General features: G+C 51.9%; 2 protein-coding genes across 5 annotated transcripts in view; both read left to right on the forward strand.

The window, feature by feature from the left end:
* Window positions 1-6,242: 6,242 nt before the first annotated feature.
* Window positions 6,243-9,783, forward strand: LOC109446959 (left-right determination factor 2-like). Its single transcript, XM_074316921.2, has 4 exons — window positions 6,243-6,544; window positions 7,809-8,055; window positions 8,233-8,475; window positions 8,859-9,783. The coding sequence occupies exons 1-4, from the start codon at window positions 6,295-6,297 to the stop codon at window positions 9,220-9,222; spliced, it is 1,104 nt and encodes a 367-aa protein (XP_074173022.2). The 5' UTR covers window positions 6,243-6,294; the 3' UTR covers window positions 9,223-9,783.
* Window positions 9,784-11,556: 1,773 nt separating this feature from the next.
* The window catches only part of TMEM63A (transmembrane protein 63A), a 30,797-nt gene continuing 25,265 nt past the window's right edge, over window positions 11,557-17,088 (forward strand). Inside the window, exons 1-3 of one of the 4 annotated variants that reach the window (XM_019730910.3) lie at window positions 11,557-11,913; window positions 14,963-15,140; window positions 16,779-16,977. In XM_019730910.3, the coding sequence (XP_019586469.3) occupies window positions 15,052-15,140; window positions 16,779-16,977 (288 nt within the window). In that variant the 5' untranslated portion in view covers window positions 11,557-11,913; window positions 14,963-15,051. Of the gene's footprint in view, window positions 11,914-12,662; window positions 13,164-14,962; window positions 15,141-16,778; window positions 16,978-17,088 lie in introns of those variants that run through there. The other 3 variants (XM_019730912.3, XM_019730913.3, XM_074316920.2) reach the window with 3 other exon arrangements.

Genomic DNA, 17,088 nt, shown 5'->3' on the forward strand with positions numbered 1-17,088 from the left:
CAGGACGCAGCAGAGGCACATCGTCAGTAAATATTGGCTTAATTCATTGAAGAGAAAGGAAAGCAGGAAAAAGAGCTTATAGAGATGAATGGCTTCTAGAAGTTCCTTTTTCTAGGATAGATTTGGGGAGATAGACTGGTTTATGTGTTTTGGGTTTTTTTTTTATTAAAAACAATTTAAAAATTTTTCAATTACAGTTGACATAGACTATTATATTAGTTACAGGTGTACAACATAGCGATTAGACATTTGTGTAACTTACAAAGTGATCCCCCCGATAAGTCTAAGGGTGTTTTTTCTTTTTGAACATTTATTTTATTTGGGGGGCAAATAAGAGATGAATACTGTTAACTACTCCCCCGCTTAAAAAGAAAAGAAGGAAGGAAGGAAGGAAGGAAGGAAGGAAGGAAGGAAGGAAGGAAGGAAGGAAGCAAAGAAAGAGAGAGAGAGAGAGAGAGAGAGAGAGAGAGAAAGAAGGAAAGAAGGAAAGAAAGAAAGAAGAGAAAGAAAGAAAGAAAAAGAGAAGAGAAAGAAAGAAAGAAAAAGAGAAGAGAAAGAAAGAAAACTGAGGGCAATCCTACCACCTAACAGTGTTTTTTTGTGTTTGTGATTTTTTGAGTCCTGGCCAGTCTTGTCTTTTAAAGGGGAAGTGGTGCTTGGACTGAGCTGCTGGGAGGTGGCAGCCCTCAGGAGGTGTGGAATGAGAAGTTGGAAGCATGAGATGCTGCAGACAGAGATTAGCAGGTGACAGTGGAATCGCTTTTACTCTGGGAGCCCAGCATGTGTGCACGGCTGTGGCAGAGCACAGACCCGAGCTGGGGTGGAATCCAATGCTCACCCTCAATATACACCTTCGAGGTGTTTCCTCCAACAAGATGGTGTTTGTTCACTGACAGATGGAGCCGAGGTACGACAGGTCATAAAGAGAGAACACACAGAGCCAGGATAGTGTGGTTCTAGCCTGTTACACTCTCACTAGCAACACATGAGAACCAAGCCTGTTGGGAGCTCTGCTGTCTGCGGGGCTCTTTCATGTCGGTGAACGTCACTGTTCTCCATCATAAACCATTCCACTTCCTACCAGGCCATCTGTGCTTTGTGCTGGCCAGTCAGAGCTCCCCAGGGGGGCCCACTACGAAGAAAGGAAAGGGCAAACTCTTGAGATCCATCGTTAAAGTAAGGGAGGAAATAGCCCCACCACACCCTGCAAGCTGGGGCGGAACCAGGCAGTAAAGGACTATGGCTTTGAGCCTAAAATGACCAGGTAGACTCCACATCTTCTGATATAGTGGAACCATTGACGTGTCCCCTGGTGGGAGCATGTCCTGCTCCATGTAGGACAGTGGGGTTTTAGTAGGAAAACGTTTAGTGTTTAAATTGTGGGCCCAGAGAATGGTAGCAAATGTTTGGAGGCAGGAAACGGAAGAACATGTTTCTTCTCAATATTTAGCAAGTGTCTACTGCTGCCTGCTGGCATGGCAGGTCCTGGGATCCCCTGCGAATAACTCAAGGTCGTTCCTTCAGAGCTTGCTTTCCATGGGGCATTATGGGAGTTCACTGGAGAAGCGGGAGGTTCATTTTCTTTGCTGCAGAATTTTCCAATGCAGGACTAGATGACATTTTATTTATCCATTATACTGTTGATAGATATTTTTGGTGGGTCTCTGCTGTAATCTTCCATGTGTAGGCACTTCTGTCCAACTGAGTGGAATTTCTGGGTCTTTGGGTAAGGTGGTACCTGGAACTGTAGTAAATATGTCCAAAGAAATTTCTAGTGTGGTTATAGCACTTTACACTCTCACAAGCAACACATGAGAGGCCTTGCTGCTCCATATCTTCACTAATTTCCAACATCTGTTCTTGATTCTCAAAAACTGCTATTATGGATACTTCCTTAACATGATAAAATGTATGTATCTTGACTCTCAAGCCCATACTTCATGGGGAAAGAAGTCGAATTAAAACAGGAACAAGATGATGATATCTTTTATTGTCACTTTTAGTCAGCATTGTTCTGGAGATATTAGCTAATGAAATAAGAAAATAGTAACCAGAGAAATAAAAATTGAAAACGAGGAATCAAATTACCATTATTAGCAAACATTAAGATTTTTTTAACCTAGAAAAGGCAAGAGAAGTAACTAAGAACTACTACAAATTATCAGATTATCCAGTAAGAAGGCTGGGTTCAAAACTGGTACCTAGAAATCAATACTCTTCAATGATACAAACAATAATTAAGCAATGCCATGGAATAAAATATTTTATTCTCAATAACAACAAAAACTATAAGCTACCTAGTAATTGATTTAACAAGTTCTGTATAAGATTTAAGACCACCAACAACAGTTTTTAGAAAGCCTTAATGAAGAAAAGATAAACTGAGTACTTGCATGAAAAGATGTCAATGCTTCCTAAATTATAAATTTAACATAATTTAATAAAAATATTACAGGATGGCAAAACCCAGCATAACCAAAGTAAAAAACAAAGTTTTATAAACCAAGGGGAAATATTTACAATGTTTACAACAGAGAAAAGGCTAATGTCCCCAACATATAGAGTGTCTATATATCAACAAGAAAAAATGACAACTCAATAGAAAAAATGGACACAATGTATGAACAAATAGTTCTCAGGAATGTAAATACAGATGGCTTTAAACACATGAAAAAATGCTCAAACTCATTCATAATAATGAAATAAATGCAAGATAAGACTATAGTGAAATAGCCATTTTTCATCTATTAGATTGGTGTGGTTCTCTCTCTTTTTTTATTTTAAGTTTGGTCTGTAATGACACTGTATTGTTAAGGCTTTCCTGGTGTAAATGGAGGTCAATTTGGCAACATCTATCAAAATGGAAACTACACAAAACTTGTAACCCAGTATATCCCCTTGTAGACTGTTTATCCAAAAGATACATTCATACATGTATAAAGTGGCATTTATATAAGGCTATTTATTACAGCATTATTCATAACAGCAAACTGCTGGAAACAATTCATTCAAAGGGATCTGGTTACATAAATTATGCTACATGTATACAAAAAAAGTTCACGTAGCAGTAAAATAGAATAAAAGAATGAGGCAGTACTATATAGCAGTTTCCATAAAATACATTGTTAAATGAAAGAACAAAGTGTCAGAAAATATGTGTTGTATGCTAAACTTTGAGATAAAAAAAAGAAAGGGAAAAATGTCTCTGCTTGTATTTGCATCTCTGAAGGATACCTGAGAAATCATAATTCCTCAAACTTGAGACCCTTTGATGCTTGAGCTTCCTTCATCTGACCAGGGCTGAACTGTGTCCCATCATTTCATATATTGAAGTCCTAACATCTAGTACCTCAGGATGTGACTGTATTTGGAAACAGGGACTTTAAAGAGGTGATTTTTAAAAAGTTCAGATGAGGCTGTTAGGGTGGGCTCTACCCCAATCTGACTGGTGTGCTTATAAGAAGAGGGAATTTGGACACATGGAAAAACACCAGGGGTGCATGTGCAAGGAGGAAAGACAGAGTGAGGACATGGCGAGAAGGTGGTCGTCTGCAAGCCAAGGAGAGAGGCCTCAGAAGAAACCAACTTTTCTGGCGCCTTGATCTTGGACTTCCAGCCTCCAAAACTGTGAGAACATCCATTTCTGTTGTTTAAGCCACTCAGTCTGCGGTATTGTGTTATGATAGCCCATGCAGACTAATACATTAGTGTCGTCAGAAGGTTGTTGCACAGATGTGTCTCAACTGCCACCTGGTTGACACATGATTGTAAGATAAATTCTTATGTGAAAGAAGCTTAACTGTCAGAGAAAACGATAAACCCCTTTGAATCAATTGAATCGATAATATTGGTTGCCTCTGGGGGGTGAGACTTTTCACTGTATCCTTAAAAAATTATAATGATAAATTAAAATTATAATTTTGAAAAAAGGGGTGTAGATCATGTTGATAGATTACTCAGATGTGTGTGGTAGGAAAAATACTCCTGTGTTTCTTTGTAAAGACCAGACTGTCTCTGGGGAGGTGAGCAACAAAGGAAGGGACACTGACATTTTTCACATATGCCATTTTGCACATTCAGTACTATATGGACTCATTATAAAAATAATTAAGAAACATTGTTAACTTAAAATTTTAAAATGGTAAGCATTGTAGGAATTAGTAACAGTGTGACATTTATTTATTGAGCACCTACTGTGTGTCAGGGGCCTCTGCTGACATCTTTATTAATACTGACAAGTTTCTTGCGAAAAAAGGACAGTATCTCCATTTTACAGGAGGAGACTCACTGCAGAGGGTAGAAAACTCGCCTGAGGCCTCACAGCAAGGGCTGAGCCCAGGCCTCGGTCTTGCCAGGAAGGGGCTGGCTGAGCTGAAACACGGGTCCTTATTCCTCCCCTGTCCCCTACCCTCCTTAGCCCAGGGATCCCCAGGGAAGGGCCAGGCCTGCTGCTGTCAGAGGCCAAGCTGCTCTAGGAGAACAGGAAGGGCATGTCTGCAGCCACATGGGCCCCCAGGCCTGAGGTCAGGGAGGCTGAAGGGGCAGGGTTGGGGCAGCCCTGGGCAGCTGGGGCTGGGCCTCAGGGCATCTCTGGAGCATGCACAGCACTGTCTGCCTCTATCTGGGAAGGGGACATCCTGGAGACCCCCAGATGCTGGGCTCTAACCCAGACGTGAACCCACTCTGGGCTCAGCCTTCACCAACCTCACAGCTCCCTTGGTTCTCAGCCAGCCTCTGGTACTATTTGTCCCCCACCCATAGAAGCTGCAGGATAACCTCCGAACCCCCACATTTCTTGTGGGCACATGGCCCACTCCTCACTGGCCCTCTTGCCTCAGCCCCCATCATCCACCTCTCTAGGGCCATCTGGGTGCCAGGTTTGCCACCCACACCCTGGGCTGGCTGATCCATTGCCCTCCACAGTACCCTCAGCTCTAGGCCCAGGGCCAGATCCAAAGTGGCCCTTGGCCCCCCTCTCCTCTCTCAGGATGGAAGAGCTGGTTGGGGGCCAATTTGCCATCTCCAGCCGACCTGACCCCACAGAGAGTTGGGCCAGACACAGGTGCATGTGTGTGGGGGAGGGGGGGAAGCAGGCTCCTTCCTCTGCATGACAAAGCATGGGGTCTGCCCTCCCGCCCGACTACTAATCAGCCCGTTGTAAATTGTCTCCCAATCCACATTCGCTTTCTCCTTATGGCCTCTGGCTAGGGTTGCCAGATTCAGCAAATAAAAACATAGGACTCCCAGTGAAATGTGAATTTCAGATAAACAACGAATAATTTGTTCTTATAAGGATATCCTAAATGTCGTCGTTTATTTTATCTGGCAGCCCTCCCCCTGGCTGCCTGCCCAATTGTTTTATTTCCCCAGGGAAACTCCTCTATCAGCAAACCCACATTCAGGTGGGGGAAGACTTGGACCCTGGGTGCCCCCTGCCCCCACCAGACACGATCATCTGGACTGAGAGCACCTGAGTGCATCAGGGGGTGGGACAGGATGCTGACATACAGCTTGAGGGTATGGAGAGGACTTTGGGCTGGGAATCTGAAGACTTTATGTAGGCATCTGTCACCTGTGTGAGCTTCGGGACGTTGTCACCTCTCGAGCCTCAGTTTTTTGGCTCAAAAATTGAAGGAGGGGTTCGACTGGAGGGTCCTTTCAACTCTAATCTCTAAATCCATGAAGAGCCTGGAAAAGGGAGAGAGGGTGGGGTTCCTTACTGGACGAATCCCCATTGGGGTTAAGTGTTCCCAGGCTCCCTTGCCTACGAATGCCCCCCAGGACAGTGGGGGGGGGGCACTGGGTTCGCTGTGGACAGTCCAAGATGTCAGCAGTGCTGGGTCCAGACGCTCATCCCTATAGGCAGGTTGGTCCCTGGTGTCAACTGGGGAGTGTCACTGCAGCAAGGCTCACACACCAAGGACTCGAGTCCACTCTGTCCCTGGGGGGACATGGAATCTGGCAGACAATGAGACCCCTACCTCTCCTCCAGGAAAGAAGCTTTTTAATGTAACGGATCGGGCACCCCAAGCCAAGGTAGAGGCTCATGACCACTGTATACACAGCTTTCGTGCCCTTTCTAGACGGCCCCCCTCCTGGGGGCTCAGGGACCTGTCTGGCCGCTGAGCCCCCAGGAGGGCGAGGGGTGTGACCTCCCTCCCTCCCTCCCACCACCCAGGCCCAGCCCAGGGCTGGCTATAAAGCTGGCCCAGCCTGGCTCTCAGCACGCCCCGCTGGGACCATCCTGGAGCCTCCTCAGGGGACACGTCTGCTCTGTTCCTCCTGAGCAGCACCATGAGGTCCCTGTGGCTCTGCTGGGCACTCTGGGCGCTGCCCCTGACCCACCCTGGGGCAGCCATGACCGAAGAGCAGATCCTGGGCAGCCTGCTGCAGCAGCTGCATCTCAGGGAGGTGCCCGTGCTGGGCAAGGGCGACGTGGAGGAGCTGGTCATCCCTGCCCACGTGAGGGCCCAGTACGTGGCCCTGCTGAAGCGCAGCCACGGGGCCCCCTCCCGGGGGAAGAGGTTCAGCCAGAACTTCCGAGGTGAGACCCTCGCTCCTTGCTGCTCCCTGGGCCTGGGTGTGGGTGGGGGGCTAAGACTGGATGTGCCCGACTGGGGCCCAGAGTTCAAAAGGCAGTGAAGAGAGACCATGAACTGTGAGGATGGCTGGGTCTGAACCCTTGGTGTCTGTCTACACTGAGGGCCCTACCCCTCAGGCCAGGAAGAGCCATGCTAAGCTGGACCCACTGCCAAAGCCAAGGGCAGAATAGATATCCATGGGGTAGGGGAGAAAGTGGAAAGAGGGAAGAATGGTAAGGAGAAAATAGGCTGGCAAAGAACTTCATGCTGGGGAACAAAGAGGCCGGTCTCAGCAGAGAGAGTTGCCTTAGAGAGAAAGGACCCCTGGGTTCAGTTCTCGACTTTGACCTTTGCTGTCTTACCTCAGACAAGTCTCCAAACATCTCTGAGCCTGTTTGCTTCTCTGTAAATGAGGTTAAATGAGTTCTGACTAGTTCTCAGAGTTGTGGGCATTACATGAGATGTAAGGGGTTGGCTTCATAATTTTAAAGTTTGAAAAACAGCGCGTCAGAAATGTTCTGGGTCTGAATGCTACTGCAGCCTCTCACCTCCCTGGGGCTGGGGCTCACCTCCTCAGTGCCCAGAGCCAGACCCACCCACATCTGCTCCCTAGCCAGCAGGGTGCCTGGGGAGACCAGGAGGTCTGCAATGAACACTCTAGCTGTGCCACCAACCTGGAGCCTCAGGTGTTAGCGACAGGTTGCCTGGTGCCTCTGACCAAGGTGTACTTGTCTCTCTCATTTACCTCAGGGCTCAGGAGCCCCGCAAAGGTTCTTTATAGGCCCCTGGCTCCTCTTCCTTCTTTTGGGGATGTTTTGTTGGGCACGAGCCCTCTCGCCAGAGATGAAAATGAGATTATTCAGCTGGTGATCATAGATTTCCTTTGGCTGGGTTCTCTGCCTCCCAATCTCCATTCCCCCTCCCATTTTAGTCCCGCCCTCTTTGCCTAAAGAAGGCTGCATGTCTGTACACTCCATTCAGGGGACAAAAGCTGCCCCCACCCTCTGAGGGTGGGGGTTGCTGGTAAACAAGCCCCAATCCCAAATGATTGTTTTTAGGAAACGGCCTGGCCAGAAAATTTTTTCAAGGTAGGGGGTGTTCTCTTTCTGTCCTGGCGGACCAGTTTCCCAGCCCCCAAATTCTCTCTGTGGATTACCGGGGAAATCCTGTTCCCTGGCTCTGGGGGGGCTCTGCTGCCCTCAGACCTGACCCTGCACGTGTCCCCAGAGGTGGCCGGTAGGTTCCTGGTGTCCGAGGCCTCCACGCACCTGCTGGTGTTCCGCATGGAGCAGCGGCTGCCCCCCAACAGCGAGCTGGTGCAGGCCGTGCTGCGCCTCTTCCAGGAGCCTGTCCCCAAGGCTGCGCTCCGCAGGCACCAGCTGCTCTCCCCACGCAGCGACCGGGCTCGGGTCACCATCCAGTGGCTGCACGTCCGAGAGGACGGCTCCAACCGCACCTCGCTCATCGACTCCAGGTGGGGAGGACAGAGGAGAGGGGGACTGGACCCAACGTCGGGGAGAGGGGCGGGAGGGAGGAGATTCGGGGCGGGTCTTGTCTGGGCTACTCCGGGAGGGGGATGGGATGGGGGTGAGAGCGGCTCCCCCAGCCCCCACCCCTCAGCACGGGTCTCCAGCTCTGCGTGGTATCACAGGCTGGTGTCCATCCACGAGAGCGGCTGGAAGGCCTTTGACGTGACAGAGGCCGTGAACTTCTGGCAGCAGCTGAGCCGACCTCGGCAGCCGCTGCTGCTGCAGGTGTCGGTACAGAGGGAGCACCTGGGCCCGCTGGCCTCAAGCGCTCACGAGCTGGTCCACTTCGCCGCCCAGGGGCCGGCGGACGCCAGGCAGGGCGAGCCCCAGCTGGAGCTGCACACCCTGGACCTCAGGGACTACGGGTAGGCGCTGTGGGTCAAAGGTCAACAAGACAAATACGAAGTGAAATTGAGATAGAAATGGGCACCTTTTCTTTTCTCGAAGTGCTTTGGGAATGAATGAATATATAAAACTCCTTAGACTCTTAGAAGTAATAGCTCTTATTATTTAGGTTATCACTTAGATCACTTATTATTATTATTGTATTATTAATAATAATATCACGTATTATTTTAGGTTATTTCTAGGTATCCATCCTTATCACAAATAATCCAGCTTTTTTTTTTTTAACATGAGAGACGGACCCTAATCTCCTGCCCCAGGGGCCCCCCTAGGCCCCACCCTGGGTCCCCTGACCTTAGCCTTCCCAGCTGACTTTGGACTCTGCCTCTCCTTGCCCCCACAGAGCTCAGGACAATTGTGACCCTGAGGCCCCGGTGACCCAGGGCACGCGCTGCTGCCGCCAAGAGATGTACATTGACCTGCAGGGGATGAAGTGGGCTGAGAACTGGGTCCTGGAGCCCCCGGGCTTCCTGGCCTACGAGTGTGTGGGCACCTGCCAGCAGCCCCCGGAGACTCTGACCTTCAAGTGGCCGTTTCTGGGGCCGCGGCAGTGCATTGCCTCGGAGACGACCTTGCTGCCCATGATTGTCAGCGTCAAGGAGGGAGGCAAGCCCCGGGCCCAGGTGGTCAGCCTGCCCAACATGAGGGTGCAGAAGTGCAGCTGTGCCTCGGATGGGGCGCCCGTGCCAAGGAAGCTGGAACCCTAGGTGCTGGGAGGAGCCAACGAGGGATCTGGCTTCTGTCAGAAGTGTCCTAGGCACCAGGAGAGATGGGGATTGCTGATGGGCAAATGCTCTGTGCTCTCTGCTGAGCTCCAGATTTGCTTCCTCTGACCAGTCTTGCTTCCCAGGAACAAGACTCCCCGGCCACTGGGTAGCCCCTGCCCCGTCGTCTCTATCCTTCATATTGTTCACTGCACTATACGTTAAGCACTTAACTGTGTAGATTTTGGAATCTAGGAGCAGAAAACCAAATTTGTCATTGTTTTCTTGTCTTATCACAGGATCTGGGCTGAGTTCTGTGATATGGGTGGGAGATCCAGCTGCCGCTCTGGGTTTAAAACCTAGGGTCAAGTATGGATTGTGCATTCCCATCTCAGATACTAAGGGCATTTTGAATGAAACAAATAAAACACATTTTATTCTGTATTTCTGTTTTTTCTAATTTTTTTTTTTTTACCTAGAAGTCTGGCAATTGTGAGGGAACAGAAAGTTCTGTGGGGATTAGGTCAACCTGATTAGAAAACTAAGGAAAGAGCTGAAAAAAAGGGACATGGTCAAGGTTTCAGGTAAGTAAAACAGGAAGCTAGGATTGAAATGCATTCAGATTCTAGTGTATGTGTCTGCTTAGAATTGAGGCAGAAATCTTTTTGTCATTGTTGACATTTTCCAGGCACGGTGTGTGGTCTTTCAACTCTACCTGCTACAAAATAAGAAAATCTGTGATTAAAATCATCATCAGTACTACAAGAATGTGGGTCACTCCTTTAGATTTTGGGGCAGATAAAGGGAGCAAGGGTTGAAAATGCCAGATATAATATTTTAGAATGCCAAGATTGCAGAGGCTTTAAAGCTGTGACTTTGCTGTAGGATCCAGTCTGGGGAATGGACTTTTTGGATTCCTTGACAGTCTGCACAGCTCTTATTAGCTGTAAATCCTACATCCTCTCAACCTGCCATTTCCTTCCCTATTAATAGGAAAAATCCCTGACTCCCAACATTTACTGGAGCTTTAAGGAAATAATGTTTTTTACAAGCACTCCACACATGTAACAAGCTACCTGATACATAACAGGAGCTAAGGTGATCTCAACTCACATTCTGGTCCATTTGGGACTTCTCTTGATTTTGAAATAAACTTAACCTACTGAAAATCAAATTTCAAAATCCCTTCCCTTTTTGTAATCAAAGATCCTAACTTTCTTTTCGTCAGTTGCTTTACCATTCTAATCACTGGGGTTAGAATCTTCCACTTCCCTGGACCCCTCAGCAGAGACCAGGCAGGAGGTGGTGCCATTGAGGCAGAAAAGAAATAAGGACAGGCAGGTGGGGGATATGTAGGTATGAAGAGAGTGGACCGGTCAGTGGGAGGAGCTGGGAGAAGTCCAATGGGCCACACCAGGAACCTGGCAGAGGACAGATGTGGGGCCCTTAGCAGCAGGAGGTAATGGCAGAAGAAGAGAGATGTCCAGACCCAGGTATGGAGTAAGGACAAGAGCTGAGCCCAGGGGCAGAGGGCAAACTGTGGGGACTGGCTAGTAGCTGGGATTTGAGGGAGGGAGGAGGAGGAAGCCAGATGGGACAAAAAAGAACTGTCAGAGAAGCAGGAAAGGACCCTGCTTCTCCCCACCCCCACCCCAGCCACAGACTGCTGCTAGAATCCTGGCCAGAGAGGTAAGGAGATAGACGTTTATCATCACAATAAAAGATGAGAATCCAGAAATGGTAGAGAGGACAGAGAACCCGCAAAGATGCACATGTGTGAGTGAAGAGCTGGTCAGGATGTACTGATATTTACTGTTAGAAAAGACCTGAGGGGAAGCTTTGGTACAACCCCAAGGTTTGGCAGATGCGGACACTGAGGCCGGCGGTGGGGGGGAGTTTGCATGGTGGGGCAGACATGCGGTGCTCTCCCGCTGCACAGGAGTCCTTCGTCCTGCTCAGTGCACACCGCCATGCCCTCAACGAGCTTCCAGACCAGTTGCGGAGGCCACTGGCTCAGAGGAAGTACCCTGGACCCAGCCTGGGGGCAGCCCTCAGTGAGCTGGGCCAGATCGGTGCCCGGGGAGTACAGTGTGACCATCATTTGGGCTACACTGAGGACCCCCACGGACCTTACCGCGGCGGGAGGCCGCGGCACCGGGGGGCCGCGGGGCTGCCCCGAGCCCTGGTGCTGAGCCCAGCTGAGCTCCCACCCTCCCACTCCTGGATGCGGTCTCGGAGCCCCTGGAGGAAATAAAGTGCAAAACAAGGACGACCACGAACGTTTGCGGATGCTCTCCCCGCGCGTCCCGGGGCCGCGACCACCTGTGCCTGGCCCGGGTCTCATCGAGGTGCCAGGGGTTTGGGGACATGCGGGGGTCTGATTAGCCCTGGCGGCGCCCTCCTCGGCCCCAGGACGCGAGCTGGCGGGACCGGGAACCGCAGACCTGCGGGCGGACACGCGCGGGCTGAGCGCGGCCCCGGGACCAGGCCCCGGCCGAGGACCGCGGAAGGACGCACTATATCAGCGCGCGGGCCGCAGCTGCAAATTGGGCAAGCAGTGGCTGCCGCTCTGCGCATGTGCAGGAGGCGCTGAAGTTTCTCTTCGTAACTTTCAAGTGGTCGGGACACTACCCCGCCCGCCCAGGTGGAGCCAGACAGCTTCCTCCCGCCACGCTAGCTGCTCCACCGCCGCAGGTAAACGGGAAGGGGGTGTCAAGCAGGGAGAATGTCGCCCTCCGCCTTTCCCGGGACTTATGCGTAGGACCTGGGCTCTGCGCCGGGTGCTAAGTGTCCGGTGCTGGGGCGCGGCCCTTCGGCCCTCGCAGCCCCCACTCCCGACCTGGGTGGGAGCAGAAAGTCAGTTCCCGGCCGCGCAGACCTCGCGCCGCCTTCCCTCCGTGCGCTCCTCCAGGCTTCCTGACACTTTTTCCGGGTTTTCCACTCCGAGGCTCCAGCTTTTCGCTTTTACGCCGATCTCTCCCTCTTCCCACTCCTCTCTTTGGGGATTTGTCAGCTGAAGGCAATCCTCCCAGCCTAACCTGGGCTCTTCCCTTCCGAACTACATGCCAGGCAGGCCTGGGAAAGGGCCAGGCTGAGTCCCCTGCCCCTGGGAAGGTTGAAACCACGTTGGGGCTGTCCCTCGGTGACCAATCCCTACAGCTCTGGTGGAGTCCCGAGGAGGGAAGCTTGGGGGCTTGGGGGAGGTAGAGAGGGGAGGAGAAGTCTGTTAAGAAACCCAAACCACCGAGGTTCCAGTACCAGATAAGGCTGGCTACCTGAGACCCTGGGCTGGCCACCATCTTTCAGCTCCAGGTGGTGTCTTCAAGGACAGGAGTCTCCAGTGTGGCTGACCAGATAACCTCCGAGCTTCCATCACCCTGAAGTTGTGCGGCTGTGCCCCTGCAGTGCTGAGGGCTGGAGGTTAAGCCAGTCCCAGGCCTGATGGGCGGTGGGTGCAATGGGCCTTTCTGAGCCCTGGCTCCTGCACGGTGGTAGACACCCACTGGGATGAGGAAAGACTCCAGGTCATCCCTGACTGGAGAAAGAACCTGGATTTCCTCCGTCTCCTGTATGTCCCTCTGTCCTTCTCTCCCCTCCCCTCCTCTGTCCGCTTCTGCCTTACAGTGAATGTGAACCAAGCAGAGGCCGCTTTTTCACCTCCCACACCCTCTTGTTTGTTTAGTGTTGGGACAAAGGTCTCCCTTGGCTGTTCCCTGGCTTTAACAGGGAAAACATCAGACGGGGTCCTGCGGTTGTGTTTCCCATTCGCTGGAGGGTGACTTAAAATAAAAGTAAAGGGCTTTTGAAAGTTTGCTGGGGCTGGGCCCCCGGCTACGCTTTATGGGCATTGTCTCAGGTGTGTGCCTCCCAACAGCAGAGGAAGGAAGCCAAGTCACTTGTCTGAGGGACATGGTGCCTGGACCCTAACGCCACAGCCTACTCAGGTAACTGCCAGGCACGCTGCCTCCCATCGCAGCCAGACGCTGTGCCATTTCCAGGGCTGACCTGTGTGGAGGCCAACAGCTGTCCAGGTTCCGGGGTTCTTATTGGTGGCTCTTTAAGGAGAAGTTTGTATTTATTTTCCAACCTTCTTCTGTATCCAGACAATCAGAGTTAGGTCCCATGGCAGAAGGGCTGGGGCTGCTTGTAGTCCTGCTATCATCATAACAAAAGTGGAAGATTTGGTGGTGTTTAAAATACCCTGAATTTGTACGGGGCCTTCTTGTGAGAACCAGCAAGGCTCACACACTGCCAGTGGCATTCTGCTGGCATTTCTGGAACGGAGGCATAGAGACCGTCAAGTGGGCTGCAGGGGTCAGTCCTTGCTGCCAGCTCAGGTGGGCAGTGGGTCATCATTGATGGTTGACGCCTTTGGCAAGTTTGAGACCGGCTGTTGGATTCAGCTGTCTGTCCCAACGGCCACAACCAGACTCGGGTGCACATGGGCTGAACTTTGAGTTCGATTGTCTGAGTCCCCTGCTGCTCACCTGGCTCCTGGGCTCAGCAGTCATTCTTGGCTGTCGTACCATCAGGATCTTGGCTAGGAATGCGACGATGAATATAGACTTCTTGGAATAAGTGCTACGCATTTGCATATACATGTCTAACAAATATAAGATGACTGAATACTGCGAAGGTGCCAGCCAGGCAGGGCTCCTGTGGCCACAGGGCCTACTTGCTGGTTTGGCCTCTGCCTGGAACTATCAGTCTTTCGCCTACTGAGCCAGCTCCCTCCTGATCGCGGCCACCTGAGTCCCCTCTCTCCCTTTGCCCCTCCTCCTCAGCCTGGCAGAGCTGCCCTCTCAGAGTGTGCCTCTTCTGGAAGATGCAGAGGGGCTGACCTTGGAGGGACCCTGAGGTTTCAGCAGACTCTGGACTTCATGTGTTAATGGGCAGAGGCAGCTACAGCTGAGCTGAAAAGTCTGAGAGAGACTGAGGACCCGTAAAGCTGTCCCCTCATCTGGGCGTCTCACCTGATATGGGCAGATGGGACAGGCTCCATCCCAGGCTGGTGGTATTTCCTGGCTGACCTCACTGAGTTCTCTTATCAAACTGTAAAACCACTTAGGGGATCCTGTTTGGCAAGAGGAAAGTGACTTAGAGGCATGACTGGGGCTGAAGGGGGAAGAGGAGCCATAGGTGCCTTCCTCCCATGCGGCCTCTGCCCGTCTAAAGCTTGGCATGAAGCAGCGGTGGTGAGAGTTGTCCTGCCCGCAGCACCACCCACAGCAGCCACCCCTTTCCAGGGATAATGTTCCCTCTGTGAGCATTTTATGGGGATGTTTTTTTCTTTCCACTTTACTTTTTAAGCCTCCCTTGTTTTTCCTGCTGTGTTCCTTTTTCCTGATTCTAGCCCTTGGGGCCCGGATGAAGTCCTCGACTCAGAGTCTTACCTCGTACCCACAGCCTGCAGTGCTTGGGGAGGGGGAATCACTGCCGTGGCCCCAGCAGGGCTTCAAGCCCTTGAGAGGGTGGAGGCTGGAGCCGCAGGTGGTGCTGGGCAGGGAGGGAGGAGCAGGTGGCACAGGGGAGCCTGGGCCCAGAACCAGTTCTGGGAGTTGGGGAAGAGCCAGGGCAGGAGGGCGTCCATCGGGAGGAACCAAAAGCTTCATGTGAGCGTTTCAGTTCAGAGACGCTGGGGCAGCTGTGAGTGTGGGGGGAGTATGCTGAAGGGTCTCAGGCCAGAACCCCTGAACTGGAAGAGGCAGCTCCCACGTGACTTTGGCCGTCTGTGTTCCTTCAGGGAAGTCTGTAAAGGCTGGTACCCCTGACCCTGTGGTCAGGAAAGCCTGCAGGAAATGAGTGGCGGGCCTGAGGCAGCTCGGGCGGTGCATGGGGCTGCTGCTGCCTTTGCCAGAGCCAGCTCCAACTGAGGACCTCTCCAAGGGGCTCGTCCAGGTTCCGCCTTCCTTGGGTGTGTGGTAAGTGTGGGCACAGGAGTTGTGGCAAGGGTTAGCCTCCCAGAGTCGGGCGGGGTGGTGCCACTGGGTGGGGTTTAAAGCAAGGAAGCCAAGACCATCTGTCTCCTGGGGGCAGCTTTGATGACTGTTCAGAGCCACCAACAACATGGCTCAGACACCACACCCTCTAGCCATTACTCAGTCTCTTATAGGGGTGAGAAAGTTACTCGGCCTTCTGGAAATCCTCCCAGGCCTTGGACATGCCACTACCCCCTTGTTATACTTTCTGGCATGTGTGTTTGAGATTGTCCCCAGCCCAGCAGTCCCAGGGGTCAGAATTGGGACCTCCCCCCTTCTCCCTCACACACATCCAGCACACACCCCACCAGCACTACCAGGTAGTCCAAACTTCTGTTTGGGTTCTCTGTACCTTTTCTTCTTGTCCCCAAGATTTTTGTCCCTGTAGCAGGCAGAAAGTCAGACCTAGCAGAAGTCCCCTGGGAATCTGGTTTAACCAGATGTGGGGAGATGGGAGCTTGAAGAAGGGGTGCTGAGCAATTTCTCCTGGCTCTCAGCTACAGACACTGTGAAAAGCAGGCCGGAATTTGGGCAGTAACTCTGAGGCTTCCGGTGTCAGGAGAGAAACACTGGAGCTTTCCACTAGCTTGCTGGGGTGGGCGGGGTACCAGCAGCCAGGAAAGGGAAGGTGAGTTGCCAGCCTGGAGTGATGTTTGCTTTGGACATGCCAGGCCTTCCCTTTAGACCAAAGGTACCCAGGAGTGCAGGGGTCAGAAGGCGGAGCTGGGGGTGACTCAGGGGTCCCTGAGGAGATCCTGAGACTCCCTCCCCCTCTTCCCCGCAAACTACAACCCCCCCCCACCCCCGTCTCTGCTTTCTCTGTCTTTTCCATCCCCATATCTCTCCTCTCCAGCTATCCCTTTCCGGACCTTTATCTCTCACTGAACTAAAGTATGTTTGTCGCTGGCTGGAGCGGGCACATGGCCTAGTAGAAAGAGAACTGGCATCTGGAATCAGGAGTCTGGGTCTGATACCTGATTCTGCCCCAACCGGCTCCTTAATCTTGGGGCAGGTGAATGAAGCTACAGCCTCTGAGCCTCAGTTTCCAGGTGTATTGAATGGGTCTGTCTCTCACATCCATGAACCCTGAGAGCAGGGGCTGAGGCTCTCTCGGGTCAGCGGTTGTTGCATAGTTCGATATCACTCCCTCCTCATTTGTCCCCCTTCACCCTCTCTCCTGCCTGTCCTCTAGCTCGCCCAGTGGCTCCCATGGGATTACCTTCCCAGCAGGTGTCCTGGAGGCTGGAGGCCCTTTAGCACCTCTTAGGCAGGCAGCTGCAGCAGCTCCTGTCCTTCCCTTTCTTCCTGTTCCCCCCACTCTGGGGAGGCTGCCAGCTGTGTCTTGGCTGAGCCATCTGTCCAGTCCATCTGACTGGGAGCTATTCCCACAATGGAGCTATTCTCTGTAGGCTCTGCCAGGCACGCGGGGCCTGGTGTCTGCCTCTCCCTGACCCCTTGCTGCTGGATCCCCGTGCTCCACCAGCCCCTGCAGGAGACACCCATCTTTGGCTCTGCCAGGGCTGGCTGGGGCAACTACAGGAGCGGTCCAGCCTTGACCCTCTGCCTGGTTCTGTTCTCCAGGGAGGAAGGCACGATGACTGTCTCCCCGTTCCTGGATCTGTGGCAGTCCAAGGCAGTGTCCATCCGGGATCGACTGGGCATTGGGGACCAGCCCAATGATTCCTACTGCTACAACTCAGCTAAAAACAGCACCGTGCTCCAGGGGGTCACCTTTGGTGGCATCCCCACCGTCCTGCTCATAGACGTCAGTTGCTTCTTGGTAAGACCCCTCATGAATCACGTCCTAACTCCCCCACCCAGGGTCTTCTGGGAAACTCAGGTGAGGAGCCAGACGTACTTGGGTTTATATCACAATTCTGCTACTTACCTG

This window comes from Rhinolophus sinicus, chromosome 6 (assembly GCF_057876585.1).
Source record: "Rhinolophus sinicus isolate RSI-liver-muscle chromosome 6, RSI-T2T, whole genome shotgun sequence".
NCBI classification, from domain to species: domain Eukaryota; kingdom Metazoa; phylum Chordata; class Mammalia; order Chiroptera; family Rhinolophidae; genus Rhinolophus; species Rhinolophus sinicus.